Below are 24,079 nucleotides of genomic sequence, written 5' to 3'. Positions count from 1 at the left end.
CGGGGGTCGAATTTTGGGGTCAATTTTGGGGGTTTTGGGGTCCATTTTGGGGTCAATTTTTGGGGTCTCGGGGTCGAATTTTGGGGTCAATTTCAGGGGTTTTGGGGTCCATTTTGGGGTCAATTTTGGGGTCAATTTCAGGGGTTTTGGGGTCCATTTTTGGGGTCCATTTTGGGGTCAATTTCAGGGGTTTTGGGGTCCATTTTGGGGTCAATTTTGGGGCTTTTGGGGTCCATTTTTGGGGTCCATTTTAGGGGTTTTGGGGTCCATTTTGGGGTCAATTTTTGGGGTCTCGGGGTCGAATTTTGGGGTCAATTTTTGGGGTCTCCAGACCCAATTTGGGGTCAATTTTGGGGTCAATTTTGGGTCCATTTTGGGGTCAATTTTGGTGCTTTTGGGGTCCATTTTTGGGTCAATTTTAGGGGTTTTGGGGTCAATTTTGGGGTCAATTTTGGTGCTTTTGGGGTCAATTTTTGGGTCAATTTTGGTGCTTTTGAGGTCCATTTTTGGGTTCCATTTTGGGGCTTTTGGGGTCAATTTTGGGGTCAATTTTTGGGGTCTCCAGACCCAATTTGGGGTCAATTTTGGGGTCAATTTTGGTGCTTTTGAGGTCCATTTTTGGGGTCAATTTTGGGGCTTTTGGGGTCAATTTTTGGGGTCAATTTTAGGGGTTTTGGGGTCCATTTTTGGGGTCAATTTTAGGGGTTTTGGGGTCAATTTTTGGGGTCCATTTTGGGTCAATTTGGGGTCCATTTTGGGGGTCAATTTTAGGGGTTTTGGGGTCAATTTTGGGGTCAATTTTAGGGGTTTTGGGGTCAATTTTGGGGTCAATTTTAGGGGTTTTGGGGTCCATTTTTGGGGTCAATTTTTGGGGTCTCGGGGTCGAATTTTGGGGTCAATTTTTGGGGTCTCCAGACCCAATTTGGGGTCAATTTTGGGTCAATTTTGGGGGTCTCGGGATCGAATTTTGGGGTCAATTTTGGGTCAATTTTGGTGCTTTTGGGGTCCATTTTTGGGTCAATTTTAGGGGTTTTGGGGTCAATTTTGGGGTCAATTTTGGTGCTTTTGGGGTCAATTTTTGGGTCAATTTTGGTGCTTTTGAGGTCCATTTTTGGGTTCCATTTTGGGGCTTTTGGGGTCAATTTTGGGGTCAATTTTTGGGTCTCCAGACCCAATTTGGGGTCAATTTTGGGGGTCAATTTTAGGGCTTTTGGGGGTCAATTTTTGGGGTCAATTTTAGGGGTTTTGGGGTCCATTTTTGGGGTCAATTTCAGGGGTTTTGGGTCCATTTTTGGGGTCACAGCAGCCGCCCCCCCCCCCGAGTGGACGCTGAAATATTCGGGGCCCCCCCCGTGGGGGAGGGGCGGCTGCAGCTGCCCCCCCTTGGGTGGGGGAGGGGCGGGGGGACCCCAGACCCCTCCCCCTCCCCCTCCCCCTCCCCCCACCGGGGTCTCCTCCACCTGCGGCCCGCACCTGGAGGGGGGGGAGGGGCGATTTTGGGGGGGGGATTTTGGGGGATCCCCCTCCCCCAATTTGGGATTTTTTTCCCAATTTTCCCATTTTTTTTCCCCCAATTTTTCCCATTTTTAACCCTTTTTTCCCCAATTTGCTCCCCATTTTTAACCCCTTTTTTTCCCATTTTTTCTCATTTTTCCCCCTTTTTTTTTCCCATTTTTTCCCCATTTTTTTCCCAATTTTTCCCATTTTTTCCCATTTTTCCCCCTTTTTTTTTTCCCATTTTTTCCTTTTTTTTCCCATTTTTTCCCATTTTTTTCCCAATTTTTCCCAATTTTTTTCCCATTTTTTTTCCCATTTTTTCCCCAATTTTTCCCAATTTTTTCCCATTTTTTCCCATTTTTCCCCCTTTTTTTTACCCATTTTTTCCCCATTTTTTTCCCAATTTTTTCCCATTTTTTCCCATTTTTCCCCCCTTTTTTTTCCCATTTTTTCCCCTTTTCTTTCCCAATTTTTTCCCCATTTTTTCCAATTTTTTCCCATTTTTTCCCATTTTTTCTCCGTTTTTCCCATTTTTCCCCATTTTTTTCCCAATTTTTCCCAATATTTTCCCCATTTTTCCCCATTTCTCCCCCCCATTTTTAACCCTTTTTTCCCCATTTTTTCCCCATTTTTTTCTCCATTTTTAACCCTTTCTTCCCCATTTTCCCCCAATTTTTCCCCGTTTTTCCCCCAAATTTTTCCCCATTTTTTCCCCAATTTTTCCCCATTTTTAACCCTTTCTTCCCCATTTCCCCCCCAATTTTCCCTCCAAATTTTCCCCATTTTAACCCTTTCTTCTCCATTTTCCCCCCGTTTTTCCCCCAATTTTTTCCCCATTTTTCCCCCCCATTTTTTCCCCGTTTTCCCCCATTTTTTCCCCGTTTTTCCCCCATTTTTCCCCATTTTCCCCCCATTTTTCCCCCCATTTTTCCCCCCAATTTTTTTCCAGAAATTCCCCAATTTTTTCCCCAATTTTCCCCCCGTTTTTTCCCCGTATTTGGGGCGGGGGTCTCACCGCGCTGCCCCCCGGGCTGGGGATGGAGAAGAGCCCCAAATCCCCAATAAATTCCCCCCAATTATTCCCCAATTTCCCCCAATTTTTCCCCATTTTTTCCCCCATTTTTCCCAATTTTTTCCCCAATTTCCCTCCATTTTTCCTCCCAAATCCCTCCCATTTTTAACACTTTTTTCCCCAATTTCCCCCAATTTTTCCCCATTTTTGCCCCAATTTTTTCCCCATTTTTAACCCTTTCTTCCCCATTTTTTCCCCATTTTCCCCCCATTTTCCCCCCAATTTTTTTCAAGAAATTCCCCATTTTTTCCCCATTCTTCCCCCATTTTTTCCCAATTTTTCCCCCAATTTTCCCCCATTTTTAACCCTTTCTTCCCCATTTTTTCCCCATTATCCCCCCAATTTTTTCCCCATTTTTCCCCCATTTTTAACCCTTTCTTCCCCATTCTTTCCCCATTTTTCCCCCATTTTTTTCCCATTATCTCCCCATTTTTCCCCCTTTTTTCCCCAATTTTTTTCCAGAAATTCCCAAATTTTTTCCCCATTTTCCCCCATTTTTCCCCCGTTTTTCCCCCATTTTTCCCCCAATTTTTTCCCCATTTTTCCCCCCAATTTTTTCCCCGTTTCTCCCCATTTTTCCCCCATTTTTCCCCCAATTTTTTCCCCATTTCCCCCCAATTTTTCCCCATTTTTCCCCCCATTTTTTTCCAGAAATTCCCCCATTTTTCCCCCATTTTCCCCCCAATTTTTTTCGGGAATTCCCCTTTTTTTTTTTTTTCCCATTTTTAACCCTTTCTTCCCCATTTCTGCCCCATTTTTCCCCCCATTTTTCTCCCCTTTTCCCCCCGTTTTTCCCCCAATTTTTTTCCAGCAATTCCCAATTTTCCCCCATTTTCCCCCCGTTTTTTCCCCCGTATTTGGGGTGGGGGTCTCACCGCGCTGCCCCCCGGGCTGGGGATGGAGAAGAGCCCCAAATCCCCAATAAATTCCCCCCAATTTTTCCCCATTTTCCCCCCATTTTTTCCCCATTTTGCCCCCAATTTTTTCCCCATTTTTCCCCCATTTTTTCCCTGTTTTTCCCCCAATTTTTTCCCCGTTTTTCCCCCAATTTTTTCCCAGAAATTCCCCAATTTTCCCCCATTTTTCCCCCAATTTTTTCCCTGTTTTCCCCCATTTTTCCCCCCGTTTTTACCCCATTTTTCCCCCCATTTCCCCCCCAATTTTTCCCCATTTTTCCCCCCAATTTTTTCCCCGTTTTCCCCCATTTTTCCCCCATTTTTCCCCCATTTTTCCCCCATTTTTCCCCCAATTTTTTCCCTGTTTCCCCCCATTTTTCCCCCATTTTTCCCCCATTTTCCCCCCCAATTTTTCCCCATTTTTCCCCCAATTTTTTTCCAGAAATTCCCCAATTTTTTCCCATTTTTTTCCCCATTTTTCCTCCATTTTTCCCCCATTTTAACCCTTTCTTCCCCCATTTTCCCCCCATTTTTTTCCCATTTTTAACCCTTTCTTCCCCATTCTTTCCCCATTTTTCCCCCAATTTTTCCCCCATTTTCCCCCCGTTTTTCCCCCAATTTTTTCCCCATTTTCCCCCATTTTCCCCCCGTTTTTCCCCCGTATTTGGGTGGGGGGTCTCACCGCGCCGCCCCCCGGGCTGGGGATGGAGAAGAGCTCGGTGAAGTTGGGGACGCTGTCGCTGATGAAGGTGACGTTCCCGTAGCCCCCCCCGGGGAATTTGGGGGGGGGTCCCGGGGGGGGACGGAGCCGATTTGGGAAGTTCGGACGTGGAAAGGGAAATTCTTGTTGGCAGCCGAGGGCCGGGTCAGGAGCTGGGGGGAAAAACGGGAATTTGGGGGAAAAAATGGGAATTGGGGGAAAAAATGGGATTTTTGGGGGAAAAAATGGGATTTTTAGCAAAAAAAATGGGATTTTTAGGAGAAAAAATGGGATTTTTAGGGGAAAAAAGGGATTTTTAGGGGAAAATTTGGGATTTTTGGGGAAAAAATGGGATTTTTAAGGAAAAAAAAGGGATTTTTAGGAGAAAATTTGGGATTTTTAGGGGGAAAAATGAGGTTTTTGGGGAGAAAATGGGATTTTTTGGGGGAAATTGGGATTTTGGGGGGAAAAAATGGGAATTTGGGGAAAATTTGGGATTTTTAGGAGAAAATTTGGGATTTTTAGGAGAAAATTTGGATTTTTAGGGGAAAAAAAAGAGATTTTTAGGGGAAAAAATGGGATTTTTAGGAGAAAATTTGGGATTTTTAGGAGAAAATCTGGGATTTTTAGCAAAAAAAATGGGATTTTTAAGGAAAAAATTGAATTTTTGGGGAAAAAATGGGATTTTTAGGAGAAAAAATATGGTTTTTAGGGGTAAAAATGAGGTTTTTGGGGAGAAAATGGGATTTTTGGGGGAAAAGAATGGGATTTTTAAGGAAAAAAATTGAATTTTTAGGAGAAAATCTGGGATTTTTAGGAGAAAATCTGGGATTTTTGGGGGAAAAATTAGGTTTTTGGGGAGAAAATGGGATTTTTAGGGGAAAAAATGGGATTTTGGGGGGAAAAATGGGATTTTTCGGGAAAAAAATGGGATTTTGGGGGAAAAATTGGGATTTTTAGGGAAAAAAATAGATTTTTGGGGAGAAAAAATGGGCTTTCTAGGGAAAAAATGGGGGTTTGGGGAAAAAATGGGATTTTTAGGGGAAAATTTGGGAATTTGGGGAAAATTTGGGATTTTTGGGGGAAAAAATGGATTTTTAGGGAAAAAATGGGATTTTTGGGGAAAAAATGGGATATTTAGGGGAAAAATTGCAATTTTTTGGGGAAAATGGGATTTTTAGGGGGAAAAGTTGGATTTTTAGGGGGAAGTTTGGGATTTTTGGGGTTGAAATTGGGAGTTTTGGGGGAAAATTGGGAATTTGGGGGGGGAAAACGGGATTTTGGGGGGTAAAATTGGAATTTTTTCAGTAAAAATCAGCATTTTCGGGTTAATTCAGAATAAAAATCAGGATTTGGGGAGAACATCGTGATTTTTTGGGGGAAAAATCATCATTTTCGTGCCGATTTTTGGGGTTTTTGGGTGGATTTGGGGCCGATTTTGGGGCGGATTTTGGGGATTTTGGGGGCTGGGATGGATTTGGGGTTTTTTGGGGTTTTTTTGGGGTGGATTTTGGGGTTTGGGTGAATTTGGGGAGGGGTCTGCACGCACCAGGAAGACGCCGTGGGCGTACAGGTGAGTTCCCAGCTGGATCCCGTTGATGATTTTTTCCCGAGCCCATTTGGGGATCCCAAAATTGGCCACGAGAGCCGAAACTGGGACGGCCAAAAACCTGGGAGAGACCCCAAAAAAACCCAAAATTACAGGTGAGAACCCCCCTAAAAAAATCCCAAAATCAGAGGTGAGACCCCCCCAAAAACCCCAAAAAAACCCCCAAAAAAAACCCAAAAAAACCCCAAAAAATTCCCCCAAAAAACCCCCAAAAACCTGTGAGAGACCCCAAAAAAAACCCAAAATTACAGGTGAGAACCCCTAAAAAAACCCCAAAAAAAAACCCCAAAAAAAAACCCCAAAAATTCCCAAAAAAATTCCCAAAAAACCCCCAAAATCCCAAAAAAAAACCCCCAAAAATAACCCAAAAAAACACAAAAAATCACAGGTGAGACCCCCAAAAAAACCCCCAAAATCAGAGGTGAGACCCCCCCAAAAAAACCCAAAAAAACCCCCAAAAATAACCCAAAAAAACCCAAAAAATACCCCCAAAAACCTGTGAGAGACCCCCCAAAAAGTCCCCAAAATTACAGGTGAGACCCCCTAAAAAAAACCCCAAAAACCCCCCAAAAATCCCCCAAAAAATAACCCGAAAAACCCCCAAAAAACCCCCCAAAAATCCCCCAAAAAACCCCAAAAATAACCCAAAAAAACCCAAAAAATCACCAGGTGAGACCCCCCAAAAAAACCCCAAAAATCCCCCCAAAAAACCCCAAAAATCAGAGGTGAGACCCCCCAAAAAAACCCAAAAATCCCCCCCCAAAAAAACCACCCAAAAATCCCAAAATAACCCCAAAAACCCCCCCAAAATCCCCAAAATAACCCCAAAAAAACCCCCAAAATAACCCAAAAAACCCCCAAAAATCACAGGTGAGACCCCCCAAAAAACCCCCAAAAATCCCCAAAAAAAACCCCAAAAATAACCCAAAAATGACCCAAAAAAACCCAAAAAATCACCAGGTGAGACCCCCCCAAAAAAACCCCAAAAAAACCCCAAAAAAAACCCCAAAAATTCCCAAAAAAATTCCCAAAAAAACCCCAAAATTACAGGTGAGACCCCCCCAAAAATTCCCAAGAAACCCCCCAAAAAAAACCCAAAAAATCCCAAAAAATTTCCCAAAAAAAACCCAAAATTACAGGTGAGACCCCCCCAAAAAACCCCAAAAATCCCCCCCAAAACCCCCCTAAAAATCCCAAAAAAACCCCCAAAAATAACCCAAAAAAACCAAAAATCACCAGGTGAGACCCCCTAAAAAAACCCCAAAAAGCCCCCAAAAACCCCCCAAAAAAACCCCAAAAATTCCCCAAAAAAAAACCCAAAAAATTCCCCCAAAAAACCCCAAAAACCTGAGGGGAGAGACCCCAAAATTCACAGGTGAGACCCCCCAAAAATCCCTCAGGTGAGACCCCAAAACACTTCCAGGTGTCCCCAGGTGTGTCCAGGTGTGCTTTTTCCCCTCCAGGTGTGTCCAGGTGTGATTTTATCCCCCCAGGTGTATCCCAGGTGTCCCCAGGTGTGATTTTGGCACTCACCAGAAGGCGTAGGCCCCGAGAAAGGGCAGGTAAAATTGGCGTCTCTCGGGCACCGCGCTCAGGGTGGCGCCCCAGGTGTGTCTGTGACCCCCCAGGTGTGTCCAGGTGTCCCCAGGTGTGTCCAGGTGTATCCAGGTGTGATTTTATGCCCCCCAGGTGTGTCCAGGTGTATCTCAGGTGTCCCCAGGTGTCCCCAGGTGTGTCCAGGTGTGTTTTTATCCCCTCCAGGTGTATCTCAGGTGTGTTTTTACCTGTCCAGGTGTCCCCAGGTGTGTTTTTGGCACTCACCAGAAGGCATAAGCCCCAGGAAGGGCAGGTAAAATTGGCGTCTCTCCGGCACCGCGCTCAGGGTGGCGCCCCAGGTGTGTCTGTGACCCCCCCAGGTGTGTTTTTACCCCCTCCAGGTGTATCCAGGTGTGGTTTTATGCCCCCCAGGTGTGTCCAGGTGTGTCCAGGTGTATCTCAGGTGTGATTTTACCCCTCCAGGTGTCTCCAGGTGTCCCCAGGTGTTTCCCAGGTGTTCCCAGGTGTGTCTGTGACCCCCCAGGTGTGTTTCTATCCCCTCCAGGTGTATCCCAGGTGTGTTTTTACCTGTCCAGGTGTGATTTTGGCACTCACCAGAAGGCGTAAGCCCCCAGAAAAGGCAGGTAAAATTGTCGTCTCTCCGGCACCCGCGCTCAGGGTGGCGCCCACGGCGGCGCAGAACCAAACGAAGGCTCCGAACTGCAGCGCGATCAGCCCGTACCCCGCCGGGGACTCGTAGGTGTAGAGCACCTGCCCGGGGTCAAAAAACTGCCCAAAAATGGTGAAAATCAGAGGGGAAACTGTGCCAAAACTGCCCAAAAATGGGTGGAAATCAGAGGGGAAACTGTGCCAAAATTGGACAAAATAGACCCAAAATATTCCTGAATTATGGTGAGAAATGGCACCAAAATAACCCCAAAATAGACCCAAAATCAGAGGGGAAACGGTGCCAAAACTGGACAAAATAGACCCAAAATAGTCCTGAAATATTGTGAGAAATGGCACCAAAATAACCCCAAAATCAGAGGGGAAACGGTGCCAAAATTCGACAAAAATGGGTGAAAATCAGAGGGGAAACGGTGCCAAAATTGGACAAAAATGGGTCAAAATCAGAGGGAAACGGTGCCAAAACTGCCCAAAAATGGTGAAAATCAGAGGGGAAACGGTGCCAAAACTGGCCAAAATAGACCCAAAATATTCCTGAAATATGGTGAGAAATGGCACCAAAATAACCCAAAAATAGACCCAAAATGAACCCAAAAATGGGTCAAAATCAGAGGGAAACAGTGCCAAAATTGGACAAAATAGACCCAAAATATTCCTGAATTATGGTGAGAAATAGCCCCAAAATAACCCCAAAATAGACCCAAAATCAGAGGGGAAACGGTGCCAAAATTGGCCAAAATAGACCCAAAATATTCCTGAATTATGGTGAGAAATGGCACCAAAATAACCCCAAAATCAGAGGGGAAACGGTGCCAAAATTGGACAAAATAGACCCAAAATATTCCTGAAATATTGTGAGAAATGGCACCAAAATAACCCAAAAATAAACCCAAAATATTCCCAAAAAATCCCCAAAATATCCCCAAAAATATTCCCAAAATATTCCCAAAATATTCCCAAAAATATTCCCAAAATATTCCCAAAAAATTCCCAAAATTCCCACAAAATATCCCCAAAATATCCCCAAAATATTCCCAAAATATTCCCAAAATATTCCCAAAAAATTCCCAAAATATCCCCAAAATATTCCCAAAATATCCCTAAAATATCCCCCAAAAATTCCCAAAATTATCCCAAAAAATTCCCAAAATATTCCCAAAATATTCCCAAAATATTCCAAAATATTCCCAAAAAATTCCCAAAATATCCCCAAAATATTCCCAAAATATTCCCAAAATATTCCCAAAATATTCCCAAAATTCCCACAAAATATCCCCAAAATATTCCCAAAATTCCCTCCCAAAATTCCCTCCAGGAATTCAGGTGAATTTTGGGAATTTTGGGGAATTTTTGGGAATTTTGGGAATTTTGGGGAATTTTGGCCATTTTTTAAGGGACAAAAAAAGCGATTTTAGGGTGAAAAAAATCAGGATTTTTGACGGAATTTTTGGATTTTTTGGGGGGAATTTTTGGATTTTGGGGATTTTTGGGATTGGGGAATTTGGGGAATTTCGGGAATTCTGGGAATTTTGGGAATTTTGGGGAATTTTGGCCCCACCTGAGCCTCGTAGGTGAGCAGGGCGATGTGGGCGATGCTGTAGAGGGTCATGTAGACGGACAGACGGACGGAGCCCCCCGGGCTGATGCGGCCCCTGGGGGAGCACGGAGTAACCTGTGAGTAACCTGTGAGTAACCCCTGAGTAACCCCTGAGTAACCTCTGAGTAACCTGTGAGTAACCTGTGAGTGACCCCTGAGTGACCCCTGAGTGACCTCTGACCTCTGAGTGACCTCTGACCTCTGAGTAACCCCTGGGTAACCTCTGAGTGACCCCTGAGTAACCCCTGAGTAACCCCTGACCCCATAGTAACCCCATAGTAACCCCTGAGTAACCTCTGAGTAACCTCTGAGTAACCCCTGAGTAACCCCTGAGTGACCTCTGACCTGAGTAACCCTTGAGTAACCTCTGAGTAACCCCCGAGTGACCCCCGAGTGACCCCTGAGTAACCCCTGAGTGACCCCTGACCCCTGAGTAACCCGAGTGACCCCTGAGTAACCCCTGAGTGACCCCAGAGTGACCCCTGAGTAACCCCTGAGTGACCCCTGAGTGACCCCTGAGTAACCCCTGAGTGACCCCTGACCCCTGAGTAACCCGAGTGACCCCTGAGTAACCCCTGAGTAACCTCTGAGTGACCCCTGAGTGACCCCAGAGTGACCTCTGACCCCATAGTAACCCCTGAGTAACCCCTGAGTACCCCCTGAGTAACCTCTGAGTAACCCCTGAGTAACCTCTGAGTGACCTCTGACCTGAGTAACCCTTGAGTAACCTCTGAGTAACCCCCGAGTGACCCCCGAGTGACCCCTGAGTAACCCCTGAGTGACCCCTGACCCCTGAGTAACCTGAGTGACCCCTGAGTAACCCCTGAGTAACCTCTGAGTGACCCCTGAGTGACCCCTGAGTAACCTCTGAGTAACCCCTGAGTGACCTCTGACCCCTGAGTGACCCCAGAGTGACCTCTGAGTGACCCCTGAGTGACCCCTGACCCCTGAGTAACCCCTGAGTGACCCCAGAGTGACCCCTGAGTAACCCCAGAGTGACCTCTGAGTGACCCCTGACCTCTGAGTAACCTCTGAGTAACCCCCGAGTATCCCCCGAGCGTTACCTGGTGACCGAGAACCCCTTGCCCAGCAGGATCAGCATCAGGAGGAAGATGAGGAAGCTGATGGAGAACAGGAGCTTCCCTGGGGGGGTCGTGGAATCTCAAATCTCCCCCAAAATCCCTCCCAGACATTCCCAAAATATTCCCAAAATATTCCCAAAAAATTCCAGAATCCCAAAATTCCCTAAAACTTGCCCAAAATCCCCAAAATCCCCATCGGAACCACCCCAAAACCCCCAAAAATCCCCCAAACCCCTCCAAAACCCCCTCAAAATCCCCCCCAAAATCACCCTCAAGACCCCCAAATTTCCCCCAGATTTTCCCAGACTTCCTCCAGATTTTCCCAAAAATTCCCAAATTTTTCCAGGATTTTCCCAAACCCCCGGAAAACTTCCCCAAAATCCCTCTCCAGCCCCGCCAAATCGCCCCGAAACCCCTCCCAAACTCTCTTTTTAACGCCCCAAATCCCCCCAAATTTTGCCCAAAACCCCCCAAATTTCCCCCAGATTTTTCCCAGATTTCCTCCACGTTTTCCCAAAAATTCCCAAATTTTTCCAGGATTTTCCCAAATCCCCTTAAAACTTCCCCAAAATCCCTCTCCAGCCTCGAAAAATCGCCCCGAAACCCCTCCCAAACTCACTTTTTAACGCCCCAAATCCCCCCAAATTTTGCCCAAAATTCCCCAAATTTCCCCCAGATTTTTCCCAGATTTCCTCCAGATATTCCCAAAAATTCCCACATTTTTCCAGGATTTTCCCAAATCCCCGAAAACCTCCCCAAAATCCCTCTCCAGCCCCACCAAATCGCCCTAAAACCCCACCCAAACTCCCTTTTTAACGCCCCAAATCTCTCTCAAATTTTGCCCAAAATTCCCCAAATTTCCCCCAGATTTTTCCCAGATCTCCTCCAGATATTCCCAAAAATTCCCACATTTTTCCAGGATTTTCCCAAATCCCCGGAAAACCTCCCCAAAATCCCTCTCCAGCCCCGCCAAATCGCCCCGAAACCCCTCCCAAACTCTCTTTTAACGCCCCAAATCCCCCCCAAATTTTGCCCAAACCCCCCCAAATTTTTCCCAGATTTTTCCCAGATTTCCTCCAGGTATTCCCAAAAATTCCACAATTTTTCCAGGATTTTCCCAAATCCCCTTAAATCTTCCCCAAAATCCCTCTCCAGCCTCGCCAAATCCCTCCCAAATCGCTCTGAAACCCCTCCCGAACTCACTTTAAACACCCCAAATTTTGCCCAAATTTTGCCCAAAACCCCCCAAATTTTTCCCAGATTTTCCCGATTTCCTCCAGATTTTCCCGACCATTCCCAAATTTTCCCAAATTTTCCCGAATTCCCCCAAATTCCCCCCAAAATCCCCGCCCTACCCAGGAGTTTGATGGCTCCGTGCCCCACCCCGTCCCAGCCGTACTGGCCCCAGTAGACGCAGCTCAGGAGGAGGCTCAAAACTGGGGAGGGGGCGCAAAAAGGGGGGGAAAAGGGGGGTGAGACCCCTCCCCAAATTCCCCCCTGAAGACCCCAGACCCAAATAACCCCAAATCCCCCCGAAATCCCCCTAAAAAAACCCCAAAAACCCCAAATTTCCCCCCAAAATCGCCACAAAAAACTCCGAATTCCGCCCAAAGACCCTCCCGAAATTGGGAGGGGGCGCAAAAAGGGGGAGGGAAAAGGGGGGTGAGACCCCTCCCCAAATTCCACCCTGAAGACCCCAGACCCAAATAACCCCAAAACCCCCCGAAATCCCCCTAAAAAAAACCCCAAAAAACCCAAATTTCCCCCCAAAATCGCCACAAAAACCCTCCAAATTCCGCCCAAAGGACCCTCCCGAAATTGGGGAGGGGGCGCAAAAAGGGGGGGGAAATGGGGGTGAGACCCCTCCCCAAATTCCCCCCTGAAGACCCCAGACCCAAATAACCCCAAATCCCCCCGAAATCCCCCCCAAAAAACCCCAATTTCCCCCCAAAAAAACCCAAATTTCCCCCCAAAACCTCCCCGAAGCCCCCAGACTCAAATCGAGCCCCCCCCGAAGCCCCCAGACTCAAATCGAGCCCCCCCCCGAAGCCCCCAGACCCAATTCCGAAGCCCCCAGACCCAATTCCTCACCTCCAGCCCGGCCGCTGCCATGAACATCTTGTAGGTGGTGTGGAGGAGCTGCCGCCCCTTCAGCCGGTCTGGGGAGGGGGCGGGGGGCTCAGAGACCCCCTCCCCAAATTCCCTGAGACCCCTCCCCAAATTCCCGAGACCCCTCCCCAAAAACCCGGAGTTTTTAGACCCAAAAAAAGCTCCAAAAAAGCCCCAAAAAAGCCCAAAAAAAGCTCAAAAAAAGCCCAAAAATCCCGAATTTTGGGAGCTGCGACCCCTCCCCAAATTCCCCGAGCCCCCTCCCCAAATTCCGCCGGCGCTCACAGCCGCAGTAGCAGGAGAGGAGGAAGATGAGGGTGAAGATGAGGAGGAAGGTGATGTCGGTCTCCAGGATTCCTGCAGGGGGAGGGGGAGGGGAAATTGGGTCTGGGGGCTTCGGGAATGACCCCGAGACCCCTCTGAGGGGGAGGGGAAATTGGGTCTGGGGGCTTCGGGAATGACCCCGAGACCCCTCCCCAAATGGGGAGAATCCAAGGAAGCGGCAAAAAAAAAATCCGGATTTTTTAAACCCCAAAAAAAAGCCAAAAAAAAACCAAAATTCCCTCAAATAAACCCAAAAAAATCAAAATAAAATTAAAAAAAACCCCCAAAACTCCCCTCAAAAAAATAAAAAAAAAAATCCAAAAAATTCCCAAAAAACCCCAAAATCCCCAAAAACCCCAAAAAACCTCAAAACTCCCCCAAAACTCCCAAATAAATCCCCCAAAAAATCCAAATAAAGCCCAAAAAAACCCCAAAACCCCCAAAAAATCCCAAAAAATCCCCCAAAAATCCCAAAACAAAATCCCAAACCAAAAATCCCAAAAAAACCCAAACCCCCCAAATAAACCCCAAATAAACCCAAAAGCCCCGAAATAAACCTCAAATAAACCCAAATAAAATGCAAATAAACCCCCAAAAAAACCCCTCAAAAATCCCCAAACTCCCCCCAAAAATCCCCAAAAAATCCAAAAAAAATCCCAAAAATCCCAAAAACCCAAAAAATCCCAAAATCCCAAAATCCCCCAAAAAACCCCAAATCCCCCTAAAAAATCCCAAATAAACCCTAAATAAAATGCAATAAACCCCCAAAAAAACCCTCAAAAAATCCCCAAACTCCCCCAAAACTTCCCCAAAAATCCCAAAAAAAATCCCAAAAAATCCCAAAAAATCCCAAAAATCCCAAAAAATCCAAAAAATCCAAAAAAACCCAAATCCCCCTAAAAAATCCCAAATAAACCCAAATAAAATGCAAATAAACCCAAAAAAAAACCTCAAAAAATTCTCAAACCCCCCAAAACTCCCCCAAAAATCCCCAAAAAAATCCCAAAAATCCCAAAAAATCCCAAAAATCCCAAAAATCCCTAAAACCCCCCAAAAAACCCCAAATCCCCCTAAAAAATCCCAAATAAACCCCAAATAAACCCAAATAAAATGCAAATAAACTCCCAAAAAACCCCTCAAAAAATCCCCAAACTCCCCCAAAACTCCCCCCAAAAATCCCAAAAAAATCCCAAAAAATCCCAAAAACCCCAAAAAATCCCAAACCCCCCCAAAAACCCCCAAATCCCCCTAAAAAATCCCAAATAAACCCCAAATAAACCCAAATAAAATGCAAATAAACCCCCAAAAAACCCTCAAAAAATCCCAAACTCCCCCCAAAAATCCCAAAAAAATCCAAAAAAATCCCAAAAATCCCAAAAAATCCCCAAAATCCCAAAAATCCCAAAAATCCCAAATCCCCCAAATCCCCCTAAAAAATCCCAAATAAACCCCAAATAAACCCCAAATAAAATGCAAATAAACCCCCAAAAAACCCTCAAAAAATCCCAAATTCCCCCCAAAAATCCCCAAAAAATCCCAAAAAAATCCCAAAAAATCCCAAAAATCCCCAAAATCCCAAAATCCCCCAAAATCCCCCCAAAATGTGCCCGTACCGAACTCATCGGCCGAGAAGTGGCGGCTCCAGAAGGAGTCACCGTTGGTCAGAACGAGCTCATACTCCAGCTCCAGCCCCCCACCCTGAGAAAATTGGGGAAAATTTGGGGCTTTTTGGGATTTTGGGGAATTTTTGGGAACTTTTGGGATTTTTGGGATTTTTGGGATTTTTTCTGGGATTTTTTGGGATTTTTTAAAAACTTTTTCTGAGTTTTTTTGGGTTTTTTTGGGGTGTTTTGGGAGGTGTTTGGGGCGGTTTTTGTGATTTTTTTGTTGTTTTTGGGGGTTTTGGGGTTTTTGGGGTTTGAGGAATTTTTGGGATTTTTGGGATTTTTTGGGAGTTTTTTTAGGGCTTTTTTGAGTTTTTTTAGGGCTTTTTTGGGGTATTTTAGGCTTTTTTTGGGTTATTTTGGGGTGGTTTTGGGGTATTTTGGGGTATTTTGGGGTGTTTTGGGGTATTTTGGGGTGTTTTGGGGTATTTTGGGGTGTTTTTTGGGTATTTCTGGGTGGTTTTGGGCGATTTTTGGATGTTTCAGGGTGATTTTGGGTATTTTGGGGTGTTTTGCAGTGTTTGGGTATTTTGGGCTGTTTTTTGGGTATTTCGGGGTGGTTTTGGGCGATTTTTGGATGTTTCAGGGTGATTTTGGGGTGATTTGGGGCGGTTTTGGGGTCACTCACCCCGCACTTGCTGAGGGCCACGTACCACCAGCGCTCCCGAACCGAGCGGAAACTGCGGCCGCTGGAGCAGCTCAGGATCCTCCCCGAGACCCCCGGCAGCACCTGGGGAGACCCCAGACCCAAAAATCCCAACCCTGAGACCCCCGGGACCCTCCCCCACAAAAAAAACCGGAGTTTTTAGACCCCAAAAAGCCCCAAAAAAGCCCCAAAAAAGCCCCAAGAGACCCAAAAAAAGCCCCCAAAGAGCCCCAAAAACCCCCCAAATTTGGAGAGCTGAGACCCCTCCCCAAAATATCCCCAGACCCGGAGACTCCTGAGACCCCTCCCCAATTCCCTGAGACCCCTCCCCAAAAAAAAACCCGGAGTTTTTAGACCCCAAAAAAACCCGAAAAAAGCCTCAAAAACCCGAAAATAGCCCGAAAAAAGCCCGAAAAACCCCAAAACCCCCAAATTTGGAGGGCTGAGACCCCTCCCCAAAATATCCCCAGACCCCGGAGACTCCTGAGACCCCTCCCCAAATTCCCTGAGACCCCTCCCCCCAAAAAACCCGGAGTTTTTAGACCCCAAAAAAGCAAAAAAAGTCTCAAAAAACCGAAAATAGCCCGAAAAAAGATCGAGATAAGCCCCGAAAAAGCCCCAAAAGAGCCCAAAAAAGCCCCAAATTTTGGGGTTTGCGACCCTCCCCAAATCCCCAGGACCCCGAGACCCCTCCCCAAATTCCCTGAGACCCCTCCCCCAAAAAAACCCGGAGTTTTTAGACCCAAAAAACCCGAAAAAAGCCCCAAAAAACCCGAAAATAGCCCGAAAAAAGCCCCAGAAGAGCCCTCGAAAACCCAAAAACCCCCAAATTTGGAGGGCTGAGACCCCTCCCCAAAATATCCCCAGACTGTGGAGACCCCAGAGACCCTCCCCAAATTCCCTGAGACCCCTCCCAAAAAAACCCGGAGTTTTTAGACCCCAAAAAGCCCCAAAAAAGCCCAAAAATACCCGAAAATAGCCCGAAAAAAGCCCCGAAAAACCCCAAAACCCCCAAATTTGGAGAGCTGAGACCCCTCCCCAAAATACCGCCAGACCCCGAGACTCCTGAGACCCCTCCCCAAATTCATGAGACCCCTCCCCCAAAAAAAACCCGGAGTTTTTAGACCCCAAAAAAACCCGAAAAAAGCCCCAAAAACCCGAAAATAGCCCGAAAAAAGCCCCGAAAAAGCCCCAAAAGAGCCCAAAAATGCCCCAAATGTTGGGGTTTGCGACCCCTCCCCAAATCCCCAGGACCCCGAGACCCGTCCCCAAATTCCCTGCGACCCCTCCCCAAAAAAAACCCGGAGTTTTTAGACCCCAAAAAACCCGAAAAAGCCCCAAAAAACCCGAAAATAGCCCGAAAAAAGCCCCGAAAAACCCCAAAACCCCCAAATTTGGAGAGCTGAGACCCCTCCCCAAAATACCGCCAGACCCCGGAGACTCCTGAGACCCCTCCCCCAAATTCCCTGAGACCCCTCCCCAAAAAAACCCGGAGTTTTTAGACCCCAAAAAACCCGAAAAAAGCCCCAAAAAACCCGAAAATAGCCCGAAAAAAGACGGAAAAAAGCCCCGAAAAAGCCCAAAACAGCCCAAAAAAGCCCCAAATTTTGGGGTTCGCGACCCCTCCCCAAATTCCCAGGACCCGAGACCCCTCCCCAAATTCCATGAGACCCCTCCCCCCAAAAAACCCGGAGCTTTTAGACCCCAAAAAACCGAAAAATGCCTCAAAAAACCCGAAAATAGCCCCAAAAAGGCCCAGAAAAAGCCAAAAAAACCCCCGAAAAAGCCCAAAAAAGCCCCAAATTTTGGGTTTGCGACCCCCTCCCAAATTCCCAGGACCCCGAGACCCCTCCCCAAATTCCCTGAGACCCTCCCCAAAAAAAAAACCCGGAGTTTTTAGACCCCAAAAAACCCGAAAAAAGCCTCAAAAGACCGAAAATAGCCCGAAAAAAGACCGAAAAAAGCCCCCAAAAAACCCCAAAACCCCCAAATTTGGACGGCTGAGACCCCTCCCCAAAATATCCCCAGACCCCGGAGACTCCTGAGACCCCTCCCCAAATTCCCTGAGACCCCTCCCCCCAAAAAAACCCGGAGTTTTTAGACCCAAAAAAACCCGAAAAAAGCCCCAAAAAACCCGGAAATAGCCCGAAAAAAGATCGAGATAAGCCTCGAAAAAGCCCCAAAAGAGCCCAAAAATGCCCCAAATTTTGGGGTTTGCGACCCCTCCCCAAATTCCCAGGACCCCGAGACCCCTCCCCAAATTCCCTGAGACCCCTCCCCCCAAAAAAAACCCGGAGTTTTTAGACCCCAAGAAACCGAAAAAAGCCCCAAAAATACCCGAAAATAGCCCGAAAAAAGCCCCGAAAAAGCCCCAAAAAAGCCCAAAAGAGCTCAAAAAGCCCCAAATTTTGGGGTTTGCGACCCCTCCCCAAATTCCCAGGACCCCGAGACCCCTCCCCAAATTCCCTGAGACCCCTCCCCCCAAAAAACCCGGAGTTTTTAGACCCCAAAAAACCCGAAAAAAGCCTCAAAAACCCGAAAATAGCCCGAAAAAAGCCCAGAAGAGCCCTCGAAAAACCCAAAAACCCCCAAATTTGGAGAGCTGAGACCCCTCCCCAAAATACCCCCAGACCCCGGAGACTCCTGAGACCCCTCCCCAAATTCCCTGAGACCCCTCCCCCAAAAAAAACCCGGAGTTTTTAGACCCAAAAAAGCCCGAAAAAAGCCCCAAAAAACCCGAAAATTGCCTGAAAAAAGATCGAGATAAGCCCCGAAAAAGCCCCAAAAGAGCCCAAAAAAGCCCCAAATTTTGGGGTTTGCGACCCCTCCCCAAATTCCCAGGACCCCGAGACCCCTCCCCAAATTCCCTGAGACCCCTCCCCCCAAAAAACCCGGAGCTTTAGACCCAAAAAACCCGAAAAAAAGCCAAAATTGCCCGAAAATAGCCCCGAAAAAAGCCCGAAAAAGCCCCAAATTTGGGGTTTGCGACCCCTCCCCAAATTGCGGCGAAGCCCCCAGACCCAATTCCGCACCTGGCAGCCGGACCAGGGGTACTGCGTGGTCAGGTTGATCACCTGGTTGTTCTCGGGTCTGATCACGGCCTCCTTGGCCAGGCAGTCCTGGAGACCCCTCCCAAATTCAGAGACCCCTCCCCAAATTCAGAGACCCCTCCCCAAATTCAGCCCAGAGACCCCTCCCCAAATTCAGCCCCGAGACCCCTCCCCAAATTCCCCGAGACCACTCCCAAAAAAACCCGGATTTTTTATGCCCAAAAAGCCCCAAAAAGTCCCGAATTTAGAGCTGAGACCCCTCCCCAAATTCCCCGAGACCCCTCCCCAAATTCAGAGACCCCTCCCCAAATTCAGCCCCGAGACCCCTCCCCAATTCAGAGACCCCTCCCAAAAAAACCCGGATTTTTTATGCCCCAAAAAGCCCGAATTTAGAGCTGAGACCCCTCCCCAAATTCAGAGACCCCTCCCCAAATTCAGCCCCGAGACCCCTCCCCAAATTCAGAGACCCCTCCCCAATTTCAGCCCCGAGACCCCTCCCCAAATTCCCTGAGACCCCTCCCCAAAAAAAACCCGGATTTTTTATGCCCCAAAAAACCCCGAATTTAGAGCTGAGACCCCTCCCCAAATTCAGAGACCCCTCCCCAAATTCAGCCCGAGACCCTCCCCAAATTCCCTGAGACCCTCCCCAAATTCAGCCCCGAGACCCCTCCCCAAATTCCAGGAGACCCCTCCCCAAAAAAACCCGGATTTTTTATGCCCCCAAAAGCCCCGAATTTAGAGCTGAGACCCCTCCCCAAATTCAGCCCCGAGACCCCTCCCCAAATTCAGCCCCAGACCCCTCCCCAAATTCAGCCCCGAGACCCCTCCCCAAATTCAGCCCCAGACCCCCTCCCCAAATTCAGCCCGAGACCCCTCCCCAAATTCAGCCCCGAGACCCCTCCCCAAATTCAGAGACCCCTCCCCAAATTCAGCCCCGAGACCCCTCCCCAAATTCAGCCCCGAGACCCCTCCCCAAATTCAGAGACCCCTCCCCAAATTCCCTGAGACCACTCCCCAAAAAAAACCCGGATTTTTTATGCCCCAAAAAGCCCCAAAAAGCCCCGAATTTAGAGCTGAGACCCCTCCCCAAATTCAGAGACCCCTCCACAAATTTGAGACCCCTCCCCAAATTTCCCCCCAAAGCCCCCAGCCCCAATTCGAGCCCCCCCAAAGCCCCAGCCCCAATTCGAGCCCAGCCCCGAAGCCCCCAGCCCCAATTCAAGCCCCCAAATCCCCCATCCCCAGAGCCCCCAGCCCCAATTGAAGCCCCCCAGAGCCCCCAGACCCAATTCAAGCCCCCAAATCCCCCATCCCCAAAGCCCCCAGACCCAATTGAAACCCCCAGCCCCAATTCGAGCCCCCCCCGAAGCCCCCAGCCCCAATTGAAGCCCCCCAAGCCCCCAGACCCAATTCAAGCCCCCCAAATCCCCATCCCCAGAGCCCCCAGACCCAATTGAAGCCCCCAGCCCCAATTGAAGCCCCCAGACCCAATTCAAACCCCCAAATCCCCCATCCCCAAAGCCCCCAGCCCCAATTCGAGCCCCCCCGAAGCCCCCAGCCCCAATTCAAACTCCCCAAATCCCCCATCCCCAGAGCCCCCAGACCCAATTCAAGCCCCGCGAAGCCCCCAGCCCCAATTCGAGCCCACTCAAAGCCCCCAGCCCCAATTCGAGCCCCCAAAGCCCCCAGACCCAATTGAAGCCCCAGCCCCAATTCAAACCCCCCCCCGAAGCCCCCAGCCCCAATTGAAGCCCCCAAAGCCCCCAGACCCAATTCGAGACCCCCCAAAGCCCCCAGCCCCGAAGCCCCCAGCCCCAATTGAATCCCCCCAAAGCCCCCAGACCCAATTCAAACCCCAAGAATCCCCCATCCCCAAAGCCCCCAGACCCAATTGAAGCCCCTCAAAGCCCCCAGCCCCAATTCGAGCCCCCCCCCGAAGCCCCCAGACCCAATTCGAGCCCCCCCGAAGCCCCCAGACCCAATTGAACCCCCCTGAAGCCCCCAGCCCCAATTGAAGCCCCCCAAAGCCCCCAGACCCAATTCAAACCCCCCGAATCCCCCATCCCCAGAGCCCCAGACTCAAATCGAGCCCCCCCAAAGCCCCCAGCCCCAATTCGAGCCCCCCCCGAAGCCCCCAGACCCAATTCGCACCTTGCCCCCCCTCCTGTAGACCGCGGGCCATTGGGAGGGGTCGTCGAAGTAGAGCAGAATGTTCTGGCAACACTTGGCCTGAATTGGGGGAGGGGGTCGCGGGAATTTGGGGCTGGGGGCTTCCCCGAGACCCCTCCCCCACCCCAGAGACCCCTCCCCAAATCCCCCCCCCCCCCCCCGAGACCCCTCCTCACCTCGGGGTAGCGGAAGTGGAAATCGAGGCGGCCGAAATCGGACAGGAAACAGAAACGGGTGAGGAACACCCAGTCCTGGGAGACCCCAGACCCAAATTGGAGACCCCAGACTCAAACTGGAGACCCCAGACCCAAAATCGAGACCCCAGACCCAAATTGGAGACCCCAGACCCAAATTAGAGACTTTAGAGCCAAAATCTCCAAAAGGAACCGCCCAAATCCCGCCCCCAAAATCCCCCCGGAGACCCCAGACCCAAAATTGGAGACCCCAGACCCAAACTGGAGACCCCAGACCCAAAATCGAGACCCAGACCCAAACTGGAGACCCCAGACCCAAACTGGAGACCCCAGACTCAAATTGGAGACCCCAGACCCAAAATTGGAGACCCCAGAGCCAAACTGGAGACCCCAGACCCAAACTGGAGACCCCAGACTCAAAATCGAGACCCCCAGACCCAAACTGGAGACCCCAGAGCCAAACTGGAGACCCCAGACCCAAAATTGGAGACCCCAGACCCAAACTGGAGACCCCAGACCCAAATTGGAGACCCCAGACCCAAACTGGAGACCCCCAGAGCCAAAATTTGAGACCCCAGACCCAAATTGGAGACCCCAGACCCAAATTTGGAGACCCCCAGAGCCAAAATTTGAGACCCCAGCCCCAAATCCGAAGCCCCAGCCCCACCCCGGAGCCCCCAGACCCAAACACCGCCCCCCAAAACGCCCCAAATCCCCCCAAAAACCCTCCCGGAGACCCCCCCGGCCCCACCCCGAAGCCCCCAGACCCAAAATCGAAGCTCCCAGACTCAAATCCGAAGCCCCCAGACCCAAAATCGAAGCTCCCAGACTCAAATCCGAAGCCCCCAGCCCCAAACAACGCCCCCCAAAAGCCCCCAAAAACCCCCCAAATCCCCCCCAAGACCCTCCCGGCCCCACCCCGAAGCCCCCAGACCCAAATCCGAAGCCCCCAGACCCAAAATGGAGACCCCAGACCCAAAATCGAGACCCCCAGCCCCGAAATGGAGACCGGAGACCCAAACAACGCCCCCAAATCCCCCCAAAACCCCCCAGAGACCCCCCCGGCCCCACCTCGAAGCCCCCAGCCCCAAAATCGAAGCCTCCAGACTCAAATCCGAAGCCCCCAGCCCCAAACAACGCCCCCCAAAACCCCCCAAACCCCCCCGAAACCCCCCCAAATACCCCCCAGCCCCACCCCGGAGCCCCCAGACCCCAAACCGAAGCCCCAGACCCAAAATGGAGACCCCAGAGCCAAAATCGAGACCCCCAGCCCCGAAATGGAGACCGGCAGACCCAAACAACGCCCCCCAAATCCCCCCAAAACCCCCCCAGAGACCCCCCCGGCCCCACCCCGAAGCCCCCAGACCCAAAATCGAAGCCTCCGGTCTCAAATCCGAAGCCCCCAGCCCCAAACAACGCCCCCCAAAACCCCCCAAAACCCCCCCAAATCCCCCCAAAACCCCCCCAGAGACCCCCCCGGCCCCACCCCGAAGCCCCCAGACCCAAATCCGAAGCCCCCAGCCCCAAAATGGAGACCCAGAGCCAAAATCGAAGCCTCCAGACTCAAATCCGAAGCCCCTAGCCCCAAACAACGCCCCCCAAATCCCCCCAAAAACCCCCCCAAATCTCCCCAAAACCCCCCCAGAGACCCCCCCGGCCCCACCCCGAAGCCCCCAGCCCCAATTCCGAACCTCCTTGGTGCTGATGCGGCCCCTCACGTATTTGGGGGCGGCCCCCGCGGGCAGCAGCAGCAGCAGCAGCGGCAGCAGAGCCGGGGGAGCCCCCCGGGACCCCCCCAAAATCCCCCCCGGGACCCCCGGGACCCTCCCCGGGACCCCCGGGATCCCCCCCGGCCGCAGCCGCATCGCCCCTCCCCCCCCTTTCCCTCCCCCCCCCCCTTAAAACCGAGCGGGGAGCGCGGCCAGGCCACGCCCACTGCGGCATAAGCCACGCCCACTGCGGCCAGGCCACGCCCACTGCGGCATAAGCCACGCCACCGCCGTACAAGCCACGCCCACTGCGGCCAGGCCACGCCCACTGCGGCGAGACCACGCCCACTACGAGACAAACCACGCCCACTGCGGCACAAGCCACGCCCGCCGCGCCACAAGCCACGCCCACCGCTGCGAGACCACGCCCACCGCGGCGAGACCACGCCCACTACGGCATAAGCCACGCCCATCGCCGCAAAAGCCATGCCCACCGCGACACAAGCCACGCCCACTACAATACAAGCCACGCCCACTGCCGCGTAAGCCACGCCCACCGCAAAAGAAGCCACAACCGCAGCACCACAAGCCACGCCTATCGCGGCCAGGCCACGCCCACCGCCGCAAAATCCACGCTCACCGAGACACAAGCCACGCCCATCACCGCACAAGCCACGCCCACCGCGGCCAGGCCACGCCCACTGCCCCGCAAGCCACGCCTACTGCGACCAGGCCACGCCCAATACGCTACAAACCACGCCTACTGCGGCATAAGCCACGCCCACCGTGCACAGGCCACGCCCACTGCGGCATAAGCCACGCCCACCGCGGCCGGGCCACGCCCACCGCCGCATAAGCCACGCCCACCGCCGCACAAGCCACGCCCACTGCGGCGAGACCGCGCCCACTGCGGCATAAGCCACGCCCACTGCGGTAGAAGCCACGCCCACTGCGCCCAGGCCACGCCCACCGCGACACAAGCCACACCCACTGCGGCATAAGCCACGCCCACAGCGGTATAAGCCACGCCCACCGCTGCCAGACCACGCCCACTACAATACAAGCCACGCCCACTGCGGCATAAGCCACGCCCACCGCAAAACAAGCCACGGCCGCAGCACCACAAGCCACGCCTATCGCGGCCAGGCCACGCCCACTGCGGCACAAGCCACGCCCCACTGCGGTAGAAGCCACGCCCACTGCGCCCAGGCCACGCCCACTGCGGCATAAGCCACGCCCACTGCGGCATAAGCCACGCCCACCCGCAATAAAAGCCGTGCCCTGTGCGATAGAAGCCACGCCCACCGCTGCACAAGCCACGCCCACTGCGCCTTAAGCCACGCCCACCGCGCCATAAGTCACGCCCATTGCCACATAAACCACGCCCACCGCGGCATAAGCCACGCCCACCACGACGAGGCCACGCCCATTGCTCAATAAGCCACGCCCACCGCGGCATAAGCCACGCCCAGAGGGGGCGTGGTCACGTTTTGGGGGGATTTTGGGGAAATTTGGGAAATTTGGGGGAATTTTGGGGG

General features: G+C 50.7%; 1 protein-coding gene across 1 annotated transcript; it reads right to left on the bottom strand.

Annotated features, from left to right (window-relative positions):
• Positions 1-4,147: 4,147 nt before the first annotated feature.
• Positions 4,148-23,014, bottom strand: LOC131574012 (transmembrane protein 145-like; the record flags this gene model as incomplete). Its single annotated transcript, XM_058828390.1, has 13 exons — positions 22,954-23,014; positions 22,810-22,889; positions 20,815-20,889; positions 20,621-20,698; positions 18,452-18,538; positions 15,402-15,503; positions 14,723-14,807; positions 13,071-13,142; positions 12,032-12,112; positions 10,659-10,737; positions 9,556-9,649; positions 7,979-8,099; positions 4,148-4,338 (listed from the first exon to the last, which is right to left on the bottom strand). Coding segments are annotated over exons 1-13 (1,206 nt in total), but the record flags the coding sequence as incomplete, so codon positions are not given.
• Positions 23,015-24,079: the final 1,065 nt, after the last annotated feature.

The sequence above is a fragment of the Poecile atricapillus genome, assembly GCF_030490865.1.
Source record: "Poecile atricapillus isolate bPoeAtr1 chromosome 32 unlocalized genomic scaffold, bPoeAtr1.hap1 SUPER_32_unloc_4, whole genome shotgun sequence".
Classification (NCBI taxonomy): domain Eukaryota; kingdom Metazoa; phylum Chordata; class Aves; order Passeriformes; family Paridae; genus Poecile; species Poecile atricapillus.
Note: the sequence above shows the minus strand (reverse complement) of the source record. Positions and strands in the feature narration are given on the sequence as shown.